This window comes from Carassius carassius, chromosome 43 (assembly GCF_963082965.1).
Source record: "Carassius carassius chromosome 43, fCarCar2.1, whole genome shotgun sequence".
Taxonomy (NCBI): Eukaryota; Metazoa; Chordata; class Actinopteri; order Cypriniformes; family Cyprinidae; genus Carassius; species Carassius carassius.
The window spans coordinates 14,527,807-14,547,723 of record NC_081797.1 but is presented as its reverse complement, the minus strand read 5'-3'; the positions used below and the strand labels follow the sequence as shown (position 1 = coordinate 14,547,723).

Sequence of the window (19,917 nt, the reverse complement as noted above, 5' to 3'; positions counted from 1 at the left end):
CAAACCTCTATGAGTTTCTGTCTTGTGCTGAACACAAAAGAAGATATTTTGAAGAATGTTGGTAACCAAACAGTTGATGGTCCCAACTGACTTCCATGGTGTTTTTTCCATAACATGGAAATCAATGGGATGTTAGTTTTCATTTCCAGGTGAACAACATCAAAATACAGAAAACTGTAGAAATAAAATTAAAATGTAAACAAATCAACACAGAGCATAAATATATTCATCAATATATATCCATATCAATACAGTAATGCTGAATAATTCATGACAGCTTTAATATTACAGTTTGTGTGAGTTGTAACGACCTCACATTGAAAGCGTTTTTTCTTAGTAGCAAATAAAGCTCTTGATGCAAATTTTACCCCCTTATTGACCTTATTTCATATATTATGAACATGGGTTTTATTTTTACATAAGCTTTTATGCTAGATTTAACCTTTACAGAACTGAAATTAAGTCTTTCCTTATATCTAAATTATTTTCTGTATTTATTTTAGGTGATAACTTCATGCAATACAAAAAAAAAAACTGTTATGGCCCCAGGTTGTATGGGGTAAAGTGTAAAGCTCTTTGAATACTGGTGGGCAAGGGAAATCTGGTAGGCATAGAATATATACAAGTGAAGGTGACATTTCAAGGAATCGTTCACCTCAAAATCAACATTCTGTGACCATCAACTGTTTGTTTGTCCATACAATGGAAGTCCTAGTTACCTAGTTACCAGAGTCACCTATCGTTTTAACAGGGACAGAGACCAGATAGAAAAGACCATTAATGGTGTCAGAGCCACCTTATTACCTGAACTGAACTAGAAAAAAAAAATATATATATATATTTTCTTCTGCCTTTTCCCTATTTAGTGTGTATATACAATTATAGAAAATTAGTAAGCATGTGACATTACATTACTACCAGCCAATAAATGTCCTGGAAGTGCACTAAACGTATTGAATAAATAATCACAAAACTTAAACTTAACTTGAAATTATGTTGTCTGTTTCTTTAACATATAGTTTAATTATAAAAAACATGGCCATGATATTTCCAATAATCAGATCGGCTACATAAGCCACAAACATATCTATTAAAATAGATAGCTAAAGAGATAAAGTGAAAAGTCACATTTATTGTATCTTTTTAAATGAACAACAACAAAAAATGTGTAGGTTTAAAAGGGTACATCAAAAAATATATTGTGCAAAGTAAAGATAAAAAGTATTACTTTGTGGTTGATACTTTTTGGTAGTTGTGGACATCAGCTCACTTCTAAAAAATAAAGGTTCTTTATTGTCATCTGGTTTCATGAAGTAAGTAAAATTGTATGTATGTAGCACTTTTCAAACTACAACGCACAAAGTGCTTTAAACAATATAAAAACACAATCATTGAAAAATACATTCATGAAGAGCTATAAACAATATATGAGGAAACAAAAAAGATCAAACACAAAATACAAAAAAACACAAAAAACTAAAGGTATGTCTATACAAGTACGTATTCAGTCGACATTTAAAAACAGACACACATTCAGATGCTCTAATATTGATGGGCAAACTTTTCCATAATTTTAGAGCCCTCACTGCAAATTACCTATCTCCTTTGGTTTTATATCAAGTTCTTGGAACTGCGAACAATTCTTTAACAGAAGAGCTAAGACATATAATAGTACAAAGACATACTATAGTCAAGATGGGAAGAAACAAAAGCATTAGCTTCTCTGTATCTTTAAAATTTAAAAATCATCTCACCTTGCAAATATTTCTTAACTGATAAAAACAAAATTGAACCAATTTCTTGACATGAAATTAAAAATTTAAAATGGTATCAAAATAAACTTCCAAATTTCTTACTACCTGTTTATTATTCGGAAAAACACTATTTAGAGCAAGCTCAATCTGATTACTTGGGTGCTGACCAATTATAACAACTTTGTTATTTTTTTTTTCAGTATTTAACTACAGAAAGTTTAAAGCCATCCCATTTTTTTGTATCAGTTAAACATGCTTGAAGGACATCCATCTATTCGGATCTTTGGAACTCTGGAACTGTAAGTTATCTGCATAACATTTAATAAAATTTATATTATGTTTTCGAATTAAATCACCTATAATGTTGATTGGAAGCATGTAATCTGAAAACAAAATTGGTCCTAAAAGCGACCCCTGTGGAACTCCACAAAAAATGTCAGTATGTTGGAATACTTAATCTCTAACTGACACTACAAATGTCCTGTTTGATAAATAAGACCAATGCCATCCCCGAAACCCTGACCCATGTTCTCAATCTATTAATTAAAATAGAATGGTCAACTGTATCAAAAGCTGTAGTCAAATATAGTAAAACTAACAAAGAGAATGTTTAACATCCACAAACATCCCTTTCTATTGGACAAAAGGTTCTTTATAGAGGAAAAAGGTTTTTAGCTGTTCTCTGAGTTTCTGTGGAGAACCAAATATAGATCTTCTACTACAGTGTTTCTGTAAAACTTACTTTTAAAGCTTTATTTATTTTTTTAATTGGATCATATTGATGGTTACTGTGATAAACTATAACTGTGTAAACTGATTTCACAAATCCACTAAAAATCACCAGGAGTTTAAATTGAAAATGTACTATGTACTATTAAAAGTAAAGAAAACTAGCAGCATTTCTTTGCAGATGTCGTCTGGCTTGATACATTCTATTCAATGCAAATCATGCATGAGGACATCTTACTGATATAGAAAAATATTAATTACATGAGTATACTACTCATGTTATTTATGTTTTTCCATAAAATATGGAACTCAGTGGGCTACATTTATCATTGGACACTAGTTTACCTAAACAAACCTGTTAATTACACGTACAAAATGCAGATACTCAGTGGAGAAAGTGACAGAGAACTGCTTACATTAACAATTCAATGGGAGGAACAATGACATGCTAATTCTGGTGGCAACAGTTGAAAGTTGTGAATGTGTAGGTGTGTTCACTCCGTTACGAAGAGTTGTAATGTACTTTTTACAATGTTATAAGGTCACTACTGTGTTATGTTAAGGATTTATTTCTTGTAAATGATATAATCATAAACGGCCATGGCATAAAAGATTAAATAAATAATGATGATGATGATGATGATGATAAAAACTATGATGATGATAAAACCTAAAATGATTCATCCATTAAGAGAAATATTCTGTCGCCAGGATTATTTATAAGAATATTTTTTTTTTATGATTTAAATTTTTCTTTTTAATTTTTTCCTAATTTTTAAGATTGTTGAAATGCTATGAATTTGCCATAGTTCCTCAATTTTTGGCACATCTCTCACCCTGACTTCTCAACTTCCCTTCTAAATTGTTGTTTAAAAAAAAAAACTTTTTTTAACTAATTTGGCATAATCAAAGAAATTAAAAAATAAATTTAAATATGATGTAAATAAGTGAGAGTTTTAATAAAGTAATTTTTCCCCCCTTGTTTTACTTTCACAAAATGATCTGAGAGATTTAGGTTTCCTTACCAAAACTTATTATTTCAGTAAGCTATTTTAATTCAGAAACCATCAATTTATTTATTTATTCAAAAATTCAAAGTTAATTGCTAACTCACTTAGCTACTGTGCTAGCGAGTACAACTTTTATTCGATTTTTCGTCAAAAAATGCCATGCCCTCGACGTCATACCATCACAACAATATCAAAATCAACAAAAGTAGGCATCAAAATCTACTTGAAGGTCTATCAAGGCCTGACTTTATTTAAGGACATTACAATTTAAAAAACAAACATACTTTAAAGAAGTTTCTCAATATTTCAAGTAGTTAAGAGTTTATGTAATAAAAAATAAACAATCATATATTAATCCAAATATAGTTAAAATATCATAATATGATTTGGGAAATATATCTTGATACAGTCTTTTTATATGTATAGCACATATATATATATATATATATATATATCTTCAACAAATTGAATCGCCGTCTTAATCGCCAAAGGAAAGACCAATTTGGATTTGGAATCGGTGCATTCGCAACGGTTTTATCTGGGCGTGCGAAATTAAAACGGCTCGTTAATTTCCTCACTCAGTGGCACGGGTTGCGGGGGGTCAGATGTGAAGCACCAACCCGGCGACAACATCGGGTGCCACATTTCGGTGGTCTTGAACATCCATTGCACCTTTGCGCAACAGCCGCTTCTCCGCCGAGAGGTCCTCGCGGTGCACAAAGGCAGCTTCCGAGAGGGCAGCGTCAGCGCGAGAAGCGACAGAAACCACCCCCGGACCGCGTCCGACCGTCTCAACTCGAAAGCCAGCGTTGTTTTTCCAAAAGGTAAGGACTCCGCGAACACATCTCGGTTGATTTCGACCGCGGGAGTTGCCCAGTCGGGCCCGGAATCGTGCGGCGGACCAGTCTCGTTTCCTATCCTGCGCGAGCGTGGTTGTTCTCAACAGAAAATGGCGTCACCGTTCGTGCTGGCTGTGCAACCGGGGAAAACGCACTTGTTCCGAGCGCTTAAATCGGAGCGAGAGTTGACTCGGACTCGCCACGACCGACCGCGGAGACAGAGCGAGTCCGCGGGCCTACTTAGGCGCGAATATAGCACTTCATAACAAAATACCGAAGAGGAGCGGACGCGTAAAGGCGGAAGGGTCACCAGACCTGTGCGCCAAAGCGGCTTCGGGAAGATGGCACAGCGCCGCAAAGCGCAGCATTTTATCATTCGGACGTGCCCTATAATCGCGCAAATCCTCTCGAGCGTGCTCAGTTTGTGACTCTTTGAGGACGCGATTTCATATTTTGCTGGGTTTGGGTTTGGAGTTCAGTGCAAGTTAGTGGCAACGTCGTCTTTTGTATCAGACTCTCTCGCCTCAAGCCCGCCTTTACGCCGCACTCGCTCCCTGGTATGTATCTGTCCTTCTCATGCCGCTTTAAAGCTCCATTCTGCACATGGGCTCTCCTTCTCCATCAAGTTAATCTGGCCCATTGTGGTCCGCAATAGAGGAATTTTGGCCTGACAATGTAACCGTGTAAAAGAGATTTACAGAATAATGGAGCGATGCAAATTGCTTCACGCAAAGGCTAAATAGCCTGAATCCGAATCCGAAAAAAAAAAACATCGATGTAACCTGAGCTTACATTTTTAAACAGTTTGGCTAAGTAAATGAACTGTGTATGCGCCACGACGTGTCTAAATTGCGCACAGGGGAGTACGCAAACCACTGCTTTTCCAACAGGTTTTAGAGCCACAGCAATAGCCACGGATCACGCAAACGCAGTTTTCGGTGTTATCACAGGGATAGGCTTGGATAGAGTCGCCCTTTCCTGCTCAGATGCCCCTTTTTGAGCAATTGTGGACTTGGTGATGCTCGTGCTGCCGATGGCTTCGCGCGTGCCCGCACACATGCATCCACAATCTTCCATCGCAAGTCAGTCAGACGTGTGTTTATATGTCTATCTTGGTCATCCAGATGTTCCAGTTGGATGTATTCGCTTTAATTTGGAAACTGTGTGTGCTGGATTTGGGTATGGACTTTTTACGTTGTCCTCTCACATCTGGCCCCTTGTGGTCCCAGTGTGTTCTCGCGAATGCGAGTTTAACTCTTTAAAAGTAAGTTACTTTAAAGGTGTGAATTAACTCTCTAACTGTATGTTAATACATCTATTTGTGAAACGGTGATATAAAATGTTGATGTAACGTTTTTGTCTGGTAAACGTGCTCGCGTGACCACGCAATTCTAAACAACCGAAAATCAGGATTTTTAGTGTATGATTATTGAAAACATCATTTAATAACGATTTCAATGGCTATAACGCGTTTAATCCCAAAGCCTCTGGAAAGATTGGCACAGATCGCGTGTCTATTATTTTAAATTATTATTTTTTCCGGTCACGTGGCCAGATGTCTCTGATGCATTTTGGGCGGCGATGGTCATTTCAAGACGTTCTCGGTTGTTTAGCTTGTACTCGCACGCGGATATCACGCTTTAGTGTTATTTGTGTTTCTTCAATTGCTATGAAGTTTGCAAAGTACGAGTCCACACGGATATTCAGATATACACGCGACTTATTGATTTGCCAAACACAATACGACTCACTCGCCTCGAACACATTTGCATGCTCTCAGCTGAATCGCGTCGTAATAAAGCATGAATATGGTTTTGTGAAGCATAATTAATGTTCATTTGTACGGCTGGTCACGGACACGTGCTCTGTCTTGCACCGCTTGCGACTTCCTGCCTCGCGAGTGTTTGGGCAGGACAGTCAGGTGTAACGTCCTTTACAATCACAACACGACATCTTATAGATTTTATGAGCAAACAGGTTGCGTTAAAACAACGGTTCAAGCAAAAGCACATCAATGAATACCTTTTACCATGCTAACTACAGTTTCCGCCCAAATACCACGGTTACAGCTGCCTTTACTCTTACGTCTAAAAAGACAGTTCATGAATAAAGTCAAGCACTAGTCACACCACAATACTATTTAAATGAATGCAAAAGCTAAAAAATGATCAAAAATGAAGAATTTAAAAGATATGAAATATTAATATGACATGTATTGCCTACAAATGTTAAGCTACAATCTGTTGATCTGCACAATCTTTAACACTAACACTAAATCTTTAACAGTGGCGTTTTAACCAGTTTACCACGGTTTTACTGGAAACTTAAGTTACTATGGTATTTTGGCACAAGCTACAGTGACCATTGTATGTTTTTGTAAGTAAATGTAGATTATTCATTTGTTTCCACTCAGATATGCGTGTAGTTGTCTGTTTTTGCCTGTTGGAATCTAAAAAGTTTTGTAAAAGTGACAGTAGTCTATATTTCATAGTACATTTTTAGACTCATTTGAAAAAGACATCTATGAACAGTGGGTCACCCATAAATGAAAATTCTGTCATTAATTACTCACCCTCATGTCGTTCCAAACCCAAAGACCCTCATTCATCTGTGGAACACGAATTGAGATGAAATCTCAGAGATTTCCACTCATATTAACTTAATTTGTGTTCTGAAGATGGACATGTATTTTAATTTTTGGGTGAACTATCCCTTTAATGTTTAAAACATCTGATGCATTTTATTTTCAGTTTGTCCTGTTGTCAGGTGTTCTCCTTTCCATTACATCTGGGCAATTATGATGTTTGTTTGATGCATGACAGACATTTCCATAATTCATACTGTTTTGTCCTTTTTAGCACATAGCCGTTATGCCTCATCTTGACATTTATTTCCTTGGTAAATGTGCAGCGAAAGGTCTTCATCATCACACGATCATCCGAGCGACAGTAATGTCGGTTTGTCTTTGTCAATACCTGCATTAACAACCATCGTCGTCTAATTAAAAGCAAATATTTCTAGTTGTGTGTACAATTTTTGAATTTCTGGCTTTGCTGATAGAGAACTTGTTGCAGTTTCAGGAGGCATGCAGGAATAAAAATCATCCCTCCATCAAAAGCTTTGCAAAGAAACAGCTCCGCTGATTAACTTTGTGATTTGTTTTTTAAGTTTATAAAAGAGGCCTCTGAGATGGAGGCTACTAACAGCGAAGATCAAGGAAGCCAGACTAGTGACAAATGCTGCCAGACTGAGACACTTCAGGCCTGCTGTTGCCAAACAACAGAAACCCCTCAAGAGCCTTGTGGCAAAAATCCAGGTAGGAACTCAGCTCCTTAAAGTCAACATGAAATCAAAACTGACCCCGTTTCCCTTTTAAATACACATTACTATTCTTATTGTGCATGTTTTGTCATTGCAAGTTAATCCAAAGTGGAAAAATGTGTTTCCTTTTATGCGGACGTTACGAATAACTCGTTTTTTAGCTGATTTTTGCCCAATTTTCAATATCCAATGAATTTCTAAATGGATCAAATTAACTTCTGCCTACATTTTTTGTTGTTGAATATCCTGTTGCACTCAGAAATACATCCCATTACAAGAGTAAAATGAGTTGAGAACGTTGGACTTTCATGGTTTGGATGTATTTTATTGATAATCCGATGCTGTGTTATCTCCTCTTTTGTTGATATTTGTGCATAATCAGAAGTAGCTGCCAACCCACATGCATTGTGAAATTAAGATTTATGTCTTCTCTACGCATTTATTGCAGAGATCTATCAATGTAGTTCGATTTAAATGCAATGTCTTGTGGCGACTTGGTTGTTAATGTTGGACAATCACATTCCAATGTGTTTACCACATATTTCCATAATTATCGATGCTGGAATAAGATTTCTAGCTCAGCGGGTTTTTATTTGTGTTCTACAGTGCTGCTAATTTCAGTGACCTGGAGATGTTTGTCTTTATAGTAATTTATGGCCATAAATAAAGACAAGCTGTTCTGAAGCAGAGAGGATCACATATACTGGCTGATAGTGAGATGCAGACCACATAAATGTAATGCAATGCAAGATAATCTTTCTTGCTGAAAAGAATCAGGATGGGCTTTTGATGAAGAAGGATTTGTATGGGCAGCATTGTATTGTTTTAGCTTGTAAAAAAGATTTAATACACAATAACCCCTTTTCATTATTAATGCTTCATGAATAGAGTTGAGGCTTTAAGGTGTAAACACAAGTGGAAATAAACGAATGAACAGTTATGTGTGATTATAAAAAAAAATGTCATATTCTAGAAGCAAATGCTGTCTATAAGTTTAACATTTTCTTTAATTCAAACATGCATTTACTAACTTCTAGTTTCCACTTTTACAAAACTAATTATAGTAAAATTTCCCCACTAATGTGAAATGTAGAAACTATTTAAATGTAAAGTTCATTCAAATTGGAGAAACATAAAAATAATGTTATGAGTTTGAGAACTGTGGACACAGATGGTATTAAATAGAATGTTTAATTTACTATTTAATATTCTCATAGGTAATGTAAAATACTCCATGTCTTTCAGACACCTGGTGTCAGATGAGAAGGTGTAGCTTACACATCCTCAGAAGTCCCCTTAGATTAAACAGTTTTACCAGGTGACTTTCAGTTGGTAGATATCCATGGAAAGAAATAACAGAAAGTCGAGATCATTACTATCAGTGTACAATAGAATTGCCTTCAGGAACAATGATCGTGTCTTGGAGGTGTCCAAAAGAATGATGGAGTGTTGCAAACCAAAAGATGCTTGTGTCCGTGGAGAAATAGATCTAGTTTATTTTTCCTGGCCTTGGTTCTGGCCTTACTTCCCTCCAGTCTTTGTTGGACATGACTCTGATAACTAAACACTGAGTAATTTTATCTAGACAAAGATGTTTTTTTTTTTTTTTTTTTTGAAAGATTTACATTTTGCTGGTTTTTTTGAAAGCCTTAAAGCAACAAAAAGTTATGTTCTAGTGATGAATGCATCATTCATTCATTAATTGGAATTACAATTATTTTAGCAAAAGATAATAGGAACTTGAATTTAAGACTATCATTTTTTTTTTCATAGAAGATTTCCTCAAGATTGTACTTCCTTTACATAGTATTTCTATATTTTCTTGTGCATTTGCATGAGTCACATTCAAAATGCAATTATTCATGCATTGAGTTTGTTCATATAGCTATTATCTAGGGTCTGTGTATGTGTGATCCATCCTGCTGTCATGCACTAAAGTTGGTATCATGTTTAGTCAAGCAAAGAGTAGAGTTACATGTGGCTTTAATTCAAATTAAAATGTAAATAAAAGGTAGAAATGCACCCCGGTTGGAATAATGAAGTTTTTGGGGTGTGAAACCAAAAGGAGATGTGGTGTCTTCTTTGTTATTTGTATTTTCATGGGCACCTTACTAGGCAGTCACCCCCTTTTTTTGCTGGCGTTACTCTCTCTACGTTTACCCCTTATCTTATCCACCTTATTCTTCACGTAAAAATGGGCAAGGCCATTTGTACATTTTACAAGTCTTTTTTTTATTCTCATTTGCTTCTAGCTATTTTTAGCTGTACAATATCGCTCGTTTTGCTACTTGATACAGCAAATGAGTGTGTCTTACAATATTATTTTAGTGTTTGATCTTAATTATGAACACAGTGGTTTATAGTGCAAACAGTCTTACCGTTTACTGCACGTTGTTATTCTTCTCGTTATTTGGCAAATTAACAGGAAGTCTCGCCCATAGGCTTACTTCTGCGTCTAGGAATAAGGTGGATACAACAGATTGAAACCATTTGCTTATACCTGAATGGTGGAACTTCAACAGAAGATTGATGTGAAAACTTGTTTTACATAAAGCATAATCTAAAGTTTTGTTTTCTGTTTCAGTCCATTCGATTGAGCCCGGTGATCCACCCCTGCTTCAACAGCAGCTCCAGACCTCCAAGTCGGGAATTCATCAAATCATTGAGTGTTTTCGCTCAGGTACTTGACAACTCAGAACTTTGATCATTCAGTAAATACATTTCATGTGGACTTCTTTTATTCACCGGGCATGGCATTTTGCCAGCATCAAGGCATTTTCTGTTCTTACGATTTCTGGACCAATGAGATTCCCCCGATGTATTTTTCTTACATAATATGTTTGTTGTTGCTTAATAATAACGGTTTGCTTTTAATATGTGCTGTTATTGCAGGTACAGCTCAACTCAAACACATGCTGCTGAAGGAGGTTGACACCATATTTGAGTGCAAAACGTGTCGCAGTCTGTTCCGTGGTCTACCAAATCTGGTCACTCACAAGGAGCTCTACTGCTGTTCCCGACAACCTCAATCAGATGGTTTGTACATCAGCTTAAGTGTTGTTTGAAGCTTAAACGAAAGAAACACAAAAGGAAGATATTTTGAAGAGTGTATCAGCTGTTCAAGTCATTTGAGGTCCAAAGACACATTGGAACCTATTGACTTCCATTGTACTGAAAAAAGATCAAATAAAATGTGTGTTCCACAGAAATGTCTTTGAAAACTCAAGCAGCTATCTAGCAGTACCATTGAAACCACCCATGAAACTGTATAGCTTTGCATTGGACAAGCACTCACTCTGTGGTGCAAATATAGTTTAAATGGCCCCATGAATAATAGTGTTATTAATAAGATTATTATTTTTTGATGCTATTATTTCTACAGAGCCTTCACAAGGTGGGCAGAGCCAAGCTATCAAAGAACTTCTCCAAGCCATCTATCCGCAGAAAGAACAAGAAAAACATGTCATTCAGCTAGAGCCCATTGAGACGAACCCTAATGCCGTGTTCCAACAAGTGGCACTGGTGGAAATTCCCGACATGCCAGAAAACCCAGCCCCTACACCCCTGACTATGATCCCGGTACCTGTGAAGAAAAATCACCGCAAATCTATTTTGGCACCCAAAAAGTTCCAACAGTCAGATTTTGAAGAAGAGATTGAAACCGAACCTGAAGAACCTTCTGTTAAAGAAGGTCAGAGCTGCGAAGAGCAAATAAATCCTGAGCCGGTAGAAGGGGAGGAAGAAGAAGAGGAGAGTGCCGCCTCTGAGATTAAGGAGATGAAGATCTCTTGCTGCATCTGCGGAAAAGACTTCGGCTCCAGACGCAGTGTTCGACGCCACTGCCGGAAGATGCACTGGCAGAGGATGGAGGAATTACGCAAATTTACAGAGACGCGCACAGTGCCTATCAGCCTGCTGTCTATGGTGAAGGACAAAAATACTGTTGAACCACCATCTTCTCCTGGAAAGAGTTGCCCAGTGTGCAAAAAGTCCTTTGCTACCAAGGCCAATGTTCGACGCCACTTTGACGAGGTCCATCGTGGTTTGAAGCGGGATTTGATCACCCCAGACATTGCCACAAGACCAGGCCAGCCTCTTTTACTTGAGGCTCGTCCTCCTTCTCCAGCGAAAGCACCAAGCTCTTCTGTGAAGCAAGATAAGACACAGAACAACCTGACAAACTGTCGCTGCAAGCTATGCAAACGCAAGTACAGCTCCCAAATAATGCTTAGGCGGCACATGCGAATCGTTCATAAGATCCCCATTCTAGAAAACGGCTCTCAGAAGGCCGAATCAAAGCACGGGAGAAGAGATAACATATACCACAAGAAAGAGTCTCTTTCGAAAGCTTCAGAAGATGATGGATACCATGGTGTGAGTTTTGACTTTAAGAGGATCTACTGCTGGTTGTGTAAACGTCAGTTCAGTACCAGTCAGAACCTGGGCAAGCATATTAACGAGCTGCACACCGATGGAAACGACAGCATATACATCAAGTTTTACCGATGCCCCATCTGCAGATACGAGTCACGCCGAAAGCGCGACGTCATTCGCCATATCACAGTGGTGCACAAGAAGTCATCACGTTATCTGGCTAAGGTTATGCCTGCCTTGGAGAACCGGGCAGTGAAGAAACCAGCTGATGCAGTCTTGGGCAGCACAACCAAGAAAACCAATTCAAAAGAAGAGGACAGCGGGAAGCATAAAACACAGGACCCACTTGCTTCTTCTAAAAGTTGTCAACAAGATCACCTTGTATCTTCCAAAGTGAAGAAACAAGAATCCTCAACATCTCCAAACACTCGAAAGCATTCCGCTCTAATGTCGCTCAACACAGGCAAACACGAGTCTCCGCTTACACCAAACAGACAAGACAAGAACCTTCAAGCGTCCAAGAACCCACATGTCACCCGCAGTCATAATGTTATCAAGGGGTCACCCATCACCAGAAGCCAGGAGACCTGCACGGAGGTTAGGGTAACGAAAAACTTTTCCCTTCACGCCTGTGATATGTGTGGCCGGGCATTTGCCAAAAAGGTTTACCTGGAGACGCACAGGCGGAGACACAGGACTGGCATCGCAAGTGGGGACAAATTACAAGGAAGAAGCACTCGATCAAAGGCCCTCATTTGGTAGGTTGATACCATTCAAAAACCATCCTAAGATTATTAGCGTTGCTTGCTAAAGTGAGACTTAAAACCCCTAATCTAGGGATCTCCAAACCCTGCTCCTGGAGAGCTACCACCCTGCAGACTTCAGTTCCAACCTTGCTCCAACACACCTGCCTATAATTATCAAGTAACCCTGAGTGGCTTGATTAGCTGGTTCAGGTGTGTTTGTTTGGGGTTGGAGCAGAAATCTGCAGGACAGTAGCTCTCCAGGAGCAGGATTGGACCCTGAAGTGTTAGCGGGGCCACATATCGTGTCTTTTGTGTACTCGAATAGAGAAATAGAGAGGGACGTGATTGTATTTCACATGCGGTCACAATGCACATGAGCTGCGATGCGCTCGTTTTTCCATGCACATCTGCACCGCAATGCTGCAGGCGCACAGTGAGTCATGGGACAAGAACCAACCAATCAACTTCACCCTTTCCATAACAACATTGAAAGCTCAGCCAAGATGAGGGAACAGCTGATCATGGCAGTACCATTATTAAACATGTGACATGTTCGGGACATATGCATGACCCCTTAATCTTTTGGTTGTAACTTGTCCCATTCTGTTTGCATAACGGACATTAATGGTACCCCACATTATGTGTTGTTTTGAGGTAAAATGTTTTTTCAAGCAGGAAAAATTCCTTTAGATTTAAAGTGTCATGAAACCCAAGAAGATATATTTTTTTAGATGTTAACATGTTATCAACAGGTTGCACATCAGTGAAAACAACAATAACACTCATTATGTCTATTATTAAGGAAAAAGTGTTTGTTATTTTTGTAAATGTTTGGAGCAATTTCGTTCATCCGGTTCAAAAAGCAAAACTGAAATAACGTCACAAAGAGTGGTGAGTGGAAGTTAAATTGGAGTGGTGATTGGCTGCTGTGCCATACATCTACGTCTTTTCTCAGTATTATTCATGAGAATGAACTGTTATGATCCAATCACTGCGCTGTATTATGCATGAATTCGTCTTAAAGCGGAGAGTTCAAATCTCATGAAAGAGCCAAGGGCTGTCAGTTAATTTCTGTAAACATGAGAAACATGTGAAAGCGGTTTCTGAACTGAAGGCTGTGATGAGTTTAACAACAATCGCTGCGAGGATCGTAGTTTAAATCCAGCATGATTTAATAAGTTTATGTAAACATGTAAAATATTCTCTCATGCTCCAAACATGAAGAAAACTGATATAGCAGTACGTCTGATCATGAACGCGAAGACACAATGGATTATAGTGATACACAGCAAACTATACAGTTCGAAGAGTAAACAAAGTAACTGCCTTTATTCTTTTAGTTCTGAAGATGTATTAATATTCATTTATCTGTTTAATGAACCCTATACACTCCCACTTTTCCCCAGTTTTACACACCCATTTCTGGAGTCTTTTTCAGATCTAAGGTGTAAAAGACCAGTGTAGAAACAAGGGGTTTCATGACACTTTAAGGCAGAGACACACTGCACAATTTTGGCTGTCCCAGACAAAAGATTGGCATCGTAGTGATTTCTGTGATTGGTGGTCCTATGTTGTGCAGTTAGAGAGGTTCAAATGCTGCTGTTATCATGGTCTTGTGACCAAAGAAAGCATACAATAATTTTCTAACTGTCAGAAAATCAGCATGATCATCGGCCAGTGTGTTTGCTGTCACGATGCATGTTTACTGACCAGCCCAAAAAATTTTTTTTTTTTTTTTTTTTATCACTAGTGCATTCTGATGACGTTTTATTCTTCTATAGTAATGTGCGTCGTAGCCAGGGTTTCCAGATTTTCACAGCAAAACCTGCCTAATTGCTACTCAACATTAGCCCAAAACTAGCCCAATCGCAGTTCGAGGGGGGTCCACTGGTAAAAATCACATTCCGGGGGGTAAAATACACTTTTTTTTTTTGGCGGGGTTCCCCTGGTAAATTTTGCATTCCAAGGCTGAATATAATATTGATGGGGTTGCTTCAACCTGAAAACATTGAAAGACAACACGCAGAAACAATGTTCAAGTAGCCCAATTCCACTGGAAAACCACAGAGTTGGCAACACATCAGTCGTAGAGTACGAGTCAATGGGTGTCATCATCGTACGGTCTACACACATGTTGTACCCAAATTTATAAGAAGCATGTCACACATTGTGATCTGTAATGATCTTATAGGACTGCTAAAATGGTGCAGTGTGTAAAAGGGTTTACATTGACAAAGGAACCTGAGCTGTATCTAGGGACCAGAATATCTTAGAGACTTTGGTGTTGGAGTCTTTTGACTTGGACCAGTAGGTTACCACCTAGCAAATCTTTAATACGCACCCAGAACATCCTAGCAACTACAAAACAACAACCTGGTAACCACCCAGGACTCCTTAGCTTAGGGGTGTCCAATCCCACTCCTGGAGGGCCAGTGTCCTGCAGAGTTTAGCTCCAGCCTGCCCCAACACACTTGCTTAGTAGTCTCTAGTAATCCTGAACTCCTTAATCAGCTGGTTCTGGTTCAATACAATTAGGATTGGAGCTAAACTTTACAGGATAGTGGCCCTCCAGGAGCAGAATTGGACATCTGTGCCTTGGCATAATTGCGTCGAGTTTTGTACTGGGAATCACCACGTTCAAAATGCTGTCGGTAGCAAGTTCCAGAGCACCACAATCTGTAAATAACACTGTATAATACTATGTAAGTATTTTATCCAGCCATCTTAAGTACTCCTAAGAAAGCACTACTTAGTGTTCCAAAAATAGTGATCTTGGATTTGTCTTTATTAAAGGTGCTTTCTTAGGCGAGTATCACTATTGCTCTGCCATGCAGAGTTTCACCTACCTGTAATTTTCTAGTAACTCTGAAGACTTCATTAGCTTGCTCAGGTGTCACTGATTAGGGTTAAAACTAAACTAAAGTTTAGTTAGTGGTGTCCTGTCCAAGACCGTACTGAGGAAGTCTGCTTTAAATCAAAGTATTAAAGGGTTGGTTCATCCAAAAATTACAATTACGTAATTAATTACTCTCACTCATGTCATTCCAGACCTTCGTTCATCTTCGGAACACAAATTAACTTATTTTTGATGCATTCCGAGAGCTCTCTGACCCTCCACTGACAGCAAGGATACTTACATGATCAAGGCTCAGAAACGTAGCAAGGAGATTGTTAAAATAATTAGGGATTAGGGATAAAGTTAAATAGTTTAGGGATAAACATTAGGGGTTCAACTGTAATTTTACAAAATTACGGGAATACTTTTTGTATGCAAAGAATACAAAAATAACGTCTTTATTCAACAATTCGTCTCTTCATCTTCCTATATCGCCATCTTGGAGAGTATCACATGTAAACAACACATGCTGTTCTGTGTCAGCAGCAAAGTACTTGGATACGCTGTTTACAGGGTTCCCGCTTTCATCTGAACGTAAACAGTGTATCCGCGTACATGCGTTGCATACATTGTTTACGTATGTGATATTCTCCAAAATAGCAGTATAACGAATTGTCGTTATTTTTTTTTTGGGCACCAAAAATATTCTCATATCTTCATAAAATTACGCTTGAACCACTGATGTCACATGGATTATGGTTCCGAGCCTTGATCGTGTGAGGATCCTTGCTGTCTATGGGAGAGTCGGAGAGCTCTCAGAATGCGTGAAAAATATGTTTTGGGAGTCTTATGGGTTTGACATGACATGAGGGTGAGTAATTAATGACAGAATAAAAAAATGTTGGTGAACTATCCCTTTAAGACTAAGTTGAACCATTAAGGAAGCGCCCAGAATCACTTTAGCATTGTTGCGGCATTTTTTTTTGCATGGGCAAGCCGTACTGACATTTCCTTCAGAAAACGTAGAGATTTAGTTGTTTCATTTCTTAAACTTTTAAGTGGTTTCTAGGGATCCAAACTGGGCACATTTGGTTTCAGTTATTCTTTTGTTATCCAAGCCAGTGTGGCTGCAGTGCTTATTTTCCTCATCACATGCTCAAACAAAGTCTCTAAGGTCGCTGTAATAAGGATAACTCTCTAATTTAAATTCATGGGTACAGATAGTATCTGAGAGGGATTCCCCATCGTCTGCTTTCTGTAATAGATATGTAGAGGCAGGCGGTGAACTTTTACACATTTTGGCCTGACCTTTTAAACTTCTGGCAGCCTCCAGTGTTTTGGCCACAGAATAATGATGATGATTGAGATATTTCTAAATGCCTATTTCCTTAAAGTGACAGCTCACCTACAAATAAGAAATTGCAGTATTTGCTCACTGTTGTTATTCCAAACCTGTAATCTTAATAAAGGAATTTTTTTGAAGAATGCTGAAGGAAATTAAGTCAAACAGCATGATGTCAGGACATTGATATATTGGTGAACTATCCTTTTAACATCTTCAAATGTATAGAAAGTACACAAACTTTTTCCTTTTAAATCATTCATGTTATTGAATACATTATGTTATATATTTAATGATGAATGATGTTTGATTCTCACTTTTTCTTTCTTTCTCTCCATGTAGACTGTCCTTTCTCGGAATGCGTAGCACATTTGCACTGGACTCCATGGATGGGTTTATCTCCATGCGACAGAAGAGGAAGGGATATAGACAGATTTGTGGGTAGAAAACGGAGGAAAACCATTGCAGAAGTCAAAAAACCCAAAGTCCACCAAAAATGTTATTCCAGCTTTTTACTCTGGAGGGCGCTGATGTAAAAGAATTGATATCCACCCTCCAAAAGGACATTGATCTTCAATTGATTTTGACTGATTGACAAAGTAAAGCAACTCTCAAAATGAATTCGGATTAATTTGTAAATGGATTATACCACTATTTTTTGTATTCTCTCTGACAGCTTAAAGATACACAAAGAATGTTTCATCAATGGAGAGACATAGGAGGCCACTCTGTATATGTACAGCATGTCTAAAAAATGTTAAATATTCATAAGTAGATAAATTAATGTAACTCTGCTTCATATTTTCCTGCCATGTGATCACCTCTTTAATCAACTATGGATTGAAATGCTGCTAATTCGTTAGAAATGTTAGAAATGTACTTTCTTCTACCCTTTAAGTCGAAGCCTACATATTAAGCTGCTCAGGATATCTTATTTGAGAGCCCTGTTTCTTTCTCTTTTTTTTAACCGCTTAAACTTTGTGTTGTCTTTAGCGAAAGGTTGCAACTGTGACTAAAATGTAATAGAATACTACTGTATTTTAGTTTGGTAGCCTACTAATAACTGAAGCTAATGAGAAATTAATTTTCTTGTTTTAGTAGATGGCTCTCATCGTTGCTTTCAAGTATAAGTAGTTATAACGAAGCTTTTGAGCAAGTAAATTGCAAGTAGAGTTTTTTTTAGTTGGGGTGCATGCAGAATGCCTTGATTAAACCCTTTGTTTATGTGTACAATAGGGCTTTATCTAAACGCCAAATCCTAGATCCATTCTGATGGTGTGCACTCCTTTTTATTCGCAAAATCCTGGTATATCTTTGCTTGCAGTAGGATTTTTGGTTCAAATAAAGATAATAAACACATCCTTTGTAGACTTGTATCTGTCTGTCCACACATATAAAAGTCCATTAACATTCCCTTAAAAATGTTCGCAAGTTTCATTACAAATCATTAAATAGTGAACCTGACATACTGAAATTATATTGGGCTAGAAATATCTTTAGTTGGCAAATGGTTGTGAAAAATCAGAATTTTATTCGTTTTGAAAATGCACAATATGGGCAAGTGTAAATACACCCTGAGATTAAAACATAAAAAACAAATGTATCTATAAATATAGCCTATGTAAACTGAATTTTGCACAGGCCTATAGGCTATACACCACTGGAGAGGAATCATTGCCCTTTATTGCTGTCAAAACCCACTTTCTGTTTAGATCTGAGTCATTTTTACTATGCAGTGCATTTTCATGGCTGAGATCACACTTTTCACTCCAATGAATATTTTCGGGGGTAGGTTTATTATAATCACTGTAAAATGTCGCCTGTAGGCTTAACCTTGCATTAACCAGTCTACTGAAAACAAAACATCAAACAATTTCTTCAAGACTGAAATCACATTCAATTCATACACTCACATTTAAATGAACGGAGTGATTTAAAATTATTTTATTATTTTGTTACAAACAGCTATTTAGCATTATGACCGTGCATGCTATTTGTTGTATTATAACTATATCTATATGCTGTTATAGCATTAGATTATATTTTTATATTTTAATTTTAGTTTGCTTTCGTAATAGAGTTATGTGTTTCTGTTTTGCTTGTATTTATTTTGGTAACACGTTCTATGAAGCCTGTATTTATAATACATTATAAGGGTATTCTTAAGGCATTATAATGAATCCATAATGCATTATAAAAAACGTATAATATGTTATATCAATTAATGAATAATCATAACAACAATTATAATACGTCATAATACTTACGTATTTGTGGTTATAAGTTTAAGAGTATGATTATTTATAACACAATGAACACCATATTAAATCTACTTCATTTACAGTATAATGGACTGTATCATATCTTGACATTGACATGTTGAGTGTAAATTGAGTGTTTCTTTTTTGGAGCTTATGTTAATTAATTGATGTGAGCTTAATACCCCAACTGAAAAAAAATGCAATGTTTTATATGGTTATATTTTATTTTGATGGTCCCCTTAATCAATCAACTATGAGCGACTTTGCAACTACATGCCAACTGACTCTCATTAGAGTATTAGTGTGCTCAAGAATGGTAGAATCTACTACGGTAGAATAAGTTGATGTACTTGCAAAGACCCTTGTTGTGTACTAATGTACTAATACTCTAATGACCGCTAGTTGATATGTAGTTGCAGAGTTACTTATCGACAGCTGTCTAAAGAGTACCTTCAAAATAATCAAACTAATATTACAATACAAATAGTTCAAAGCAAATGTGTCATATTACACATTCATCTGATCTTATGGCTGTTTGAGAGAAAAAAATGATATTATTATTATTATTATTATTACTACTACTACTTATAAGTGATATTTGACCGCTTAAAGTAAAGTAGCATCAGAAAAATAGCAAGATATGAGACTTATAATACATTATAACTATGAGAAATATAATCAGTTGTAAAAGTGGATGCAACATGT

General features: G+C 37.3%; 1 protein-coding gene across 3 annotated transcripts; it reads left to right on the top strand.

The window, feature by feature from the left end:
• Nucleotides 1-4,010: 4,010 nt before the first annotated feature.
• On the top strand, nucleotides 4,011-18,310 carry znf800a (zinc finger protein 800a). Of its 3 annotated transcripts, none has more exons than XM_059535647.1 (6): nucleotides 4,011-4,317; nucleotides 7,501-7,648; nucleotides 10,238-10,333; nucleotides 10,546-10,689; nucleotides 11,036-12,785; nucleotides 17,294-18,310. In XM_059535647.1, coding segments are annotated over exons 2-6 (2,118 nt in total). In that variant the 5' UTR covers nucleotides 4,011-4,317; nucleotides 7,501-7,521; the 3' UTR covers nucleotides 17,295-18,310. The 3 variants fall into 3 exon arrangements, with proteins under 3 accessions (XP_059391630.1, XP_059391631.1, XP_059391629.1); XM_059535648.1 differs by lacking the exon at nucleotides 4,011-4,317 and adding an exon at nucleotides 4,337-4,889; XM_059535646.1 differs by lacking the exon at nucleotides 4,011-4,317 and adding an exon at nucleotides 4,943-5,596.
• The last annotated feature ends 1,607 nt before the right edge of the window (nucleotides 18,311-19,917 follow it).

What these genes read in the sequence shown, in the direction of transcription:
- znf800a (XM_059535646.1), top strand. Translation starts at nt 5,351, where the DNA reads ATGCTCGTGCTGCCGATGGCTTCGCGCGTGCCCGCACACATGCATCCA. An exon ending in GCGAGTTTAACTCTTTAAAA is followed by an intron (nt 5,597 to 7,500) that starts GTAAGTTACTTT and finishes TTGTTTTTTAAG; the next exon opens with TTTATAAAAGAGGCCTCTGA. An exon ending in CATTGAGTGTTTTCGCTCAG is followed by an intron (nt 10,334 to 10,545) that starts GTACTTGACAAC and finishes CTGTTATTGCAG; the next exon opens with GTACAGCTCAACTCAAACAC.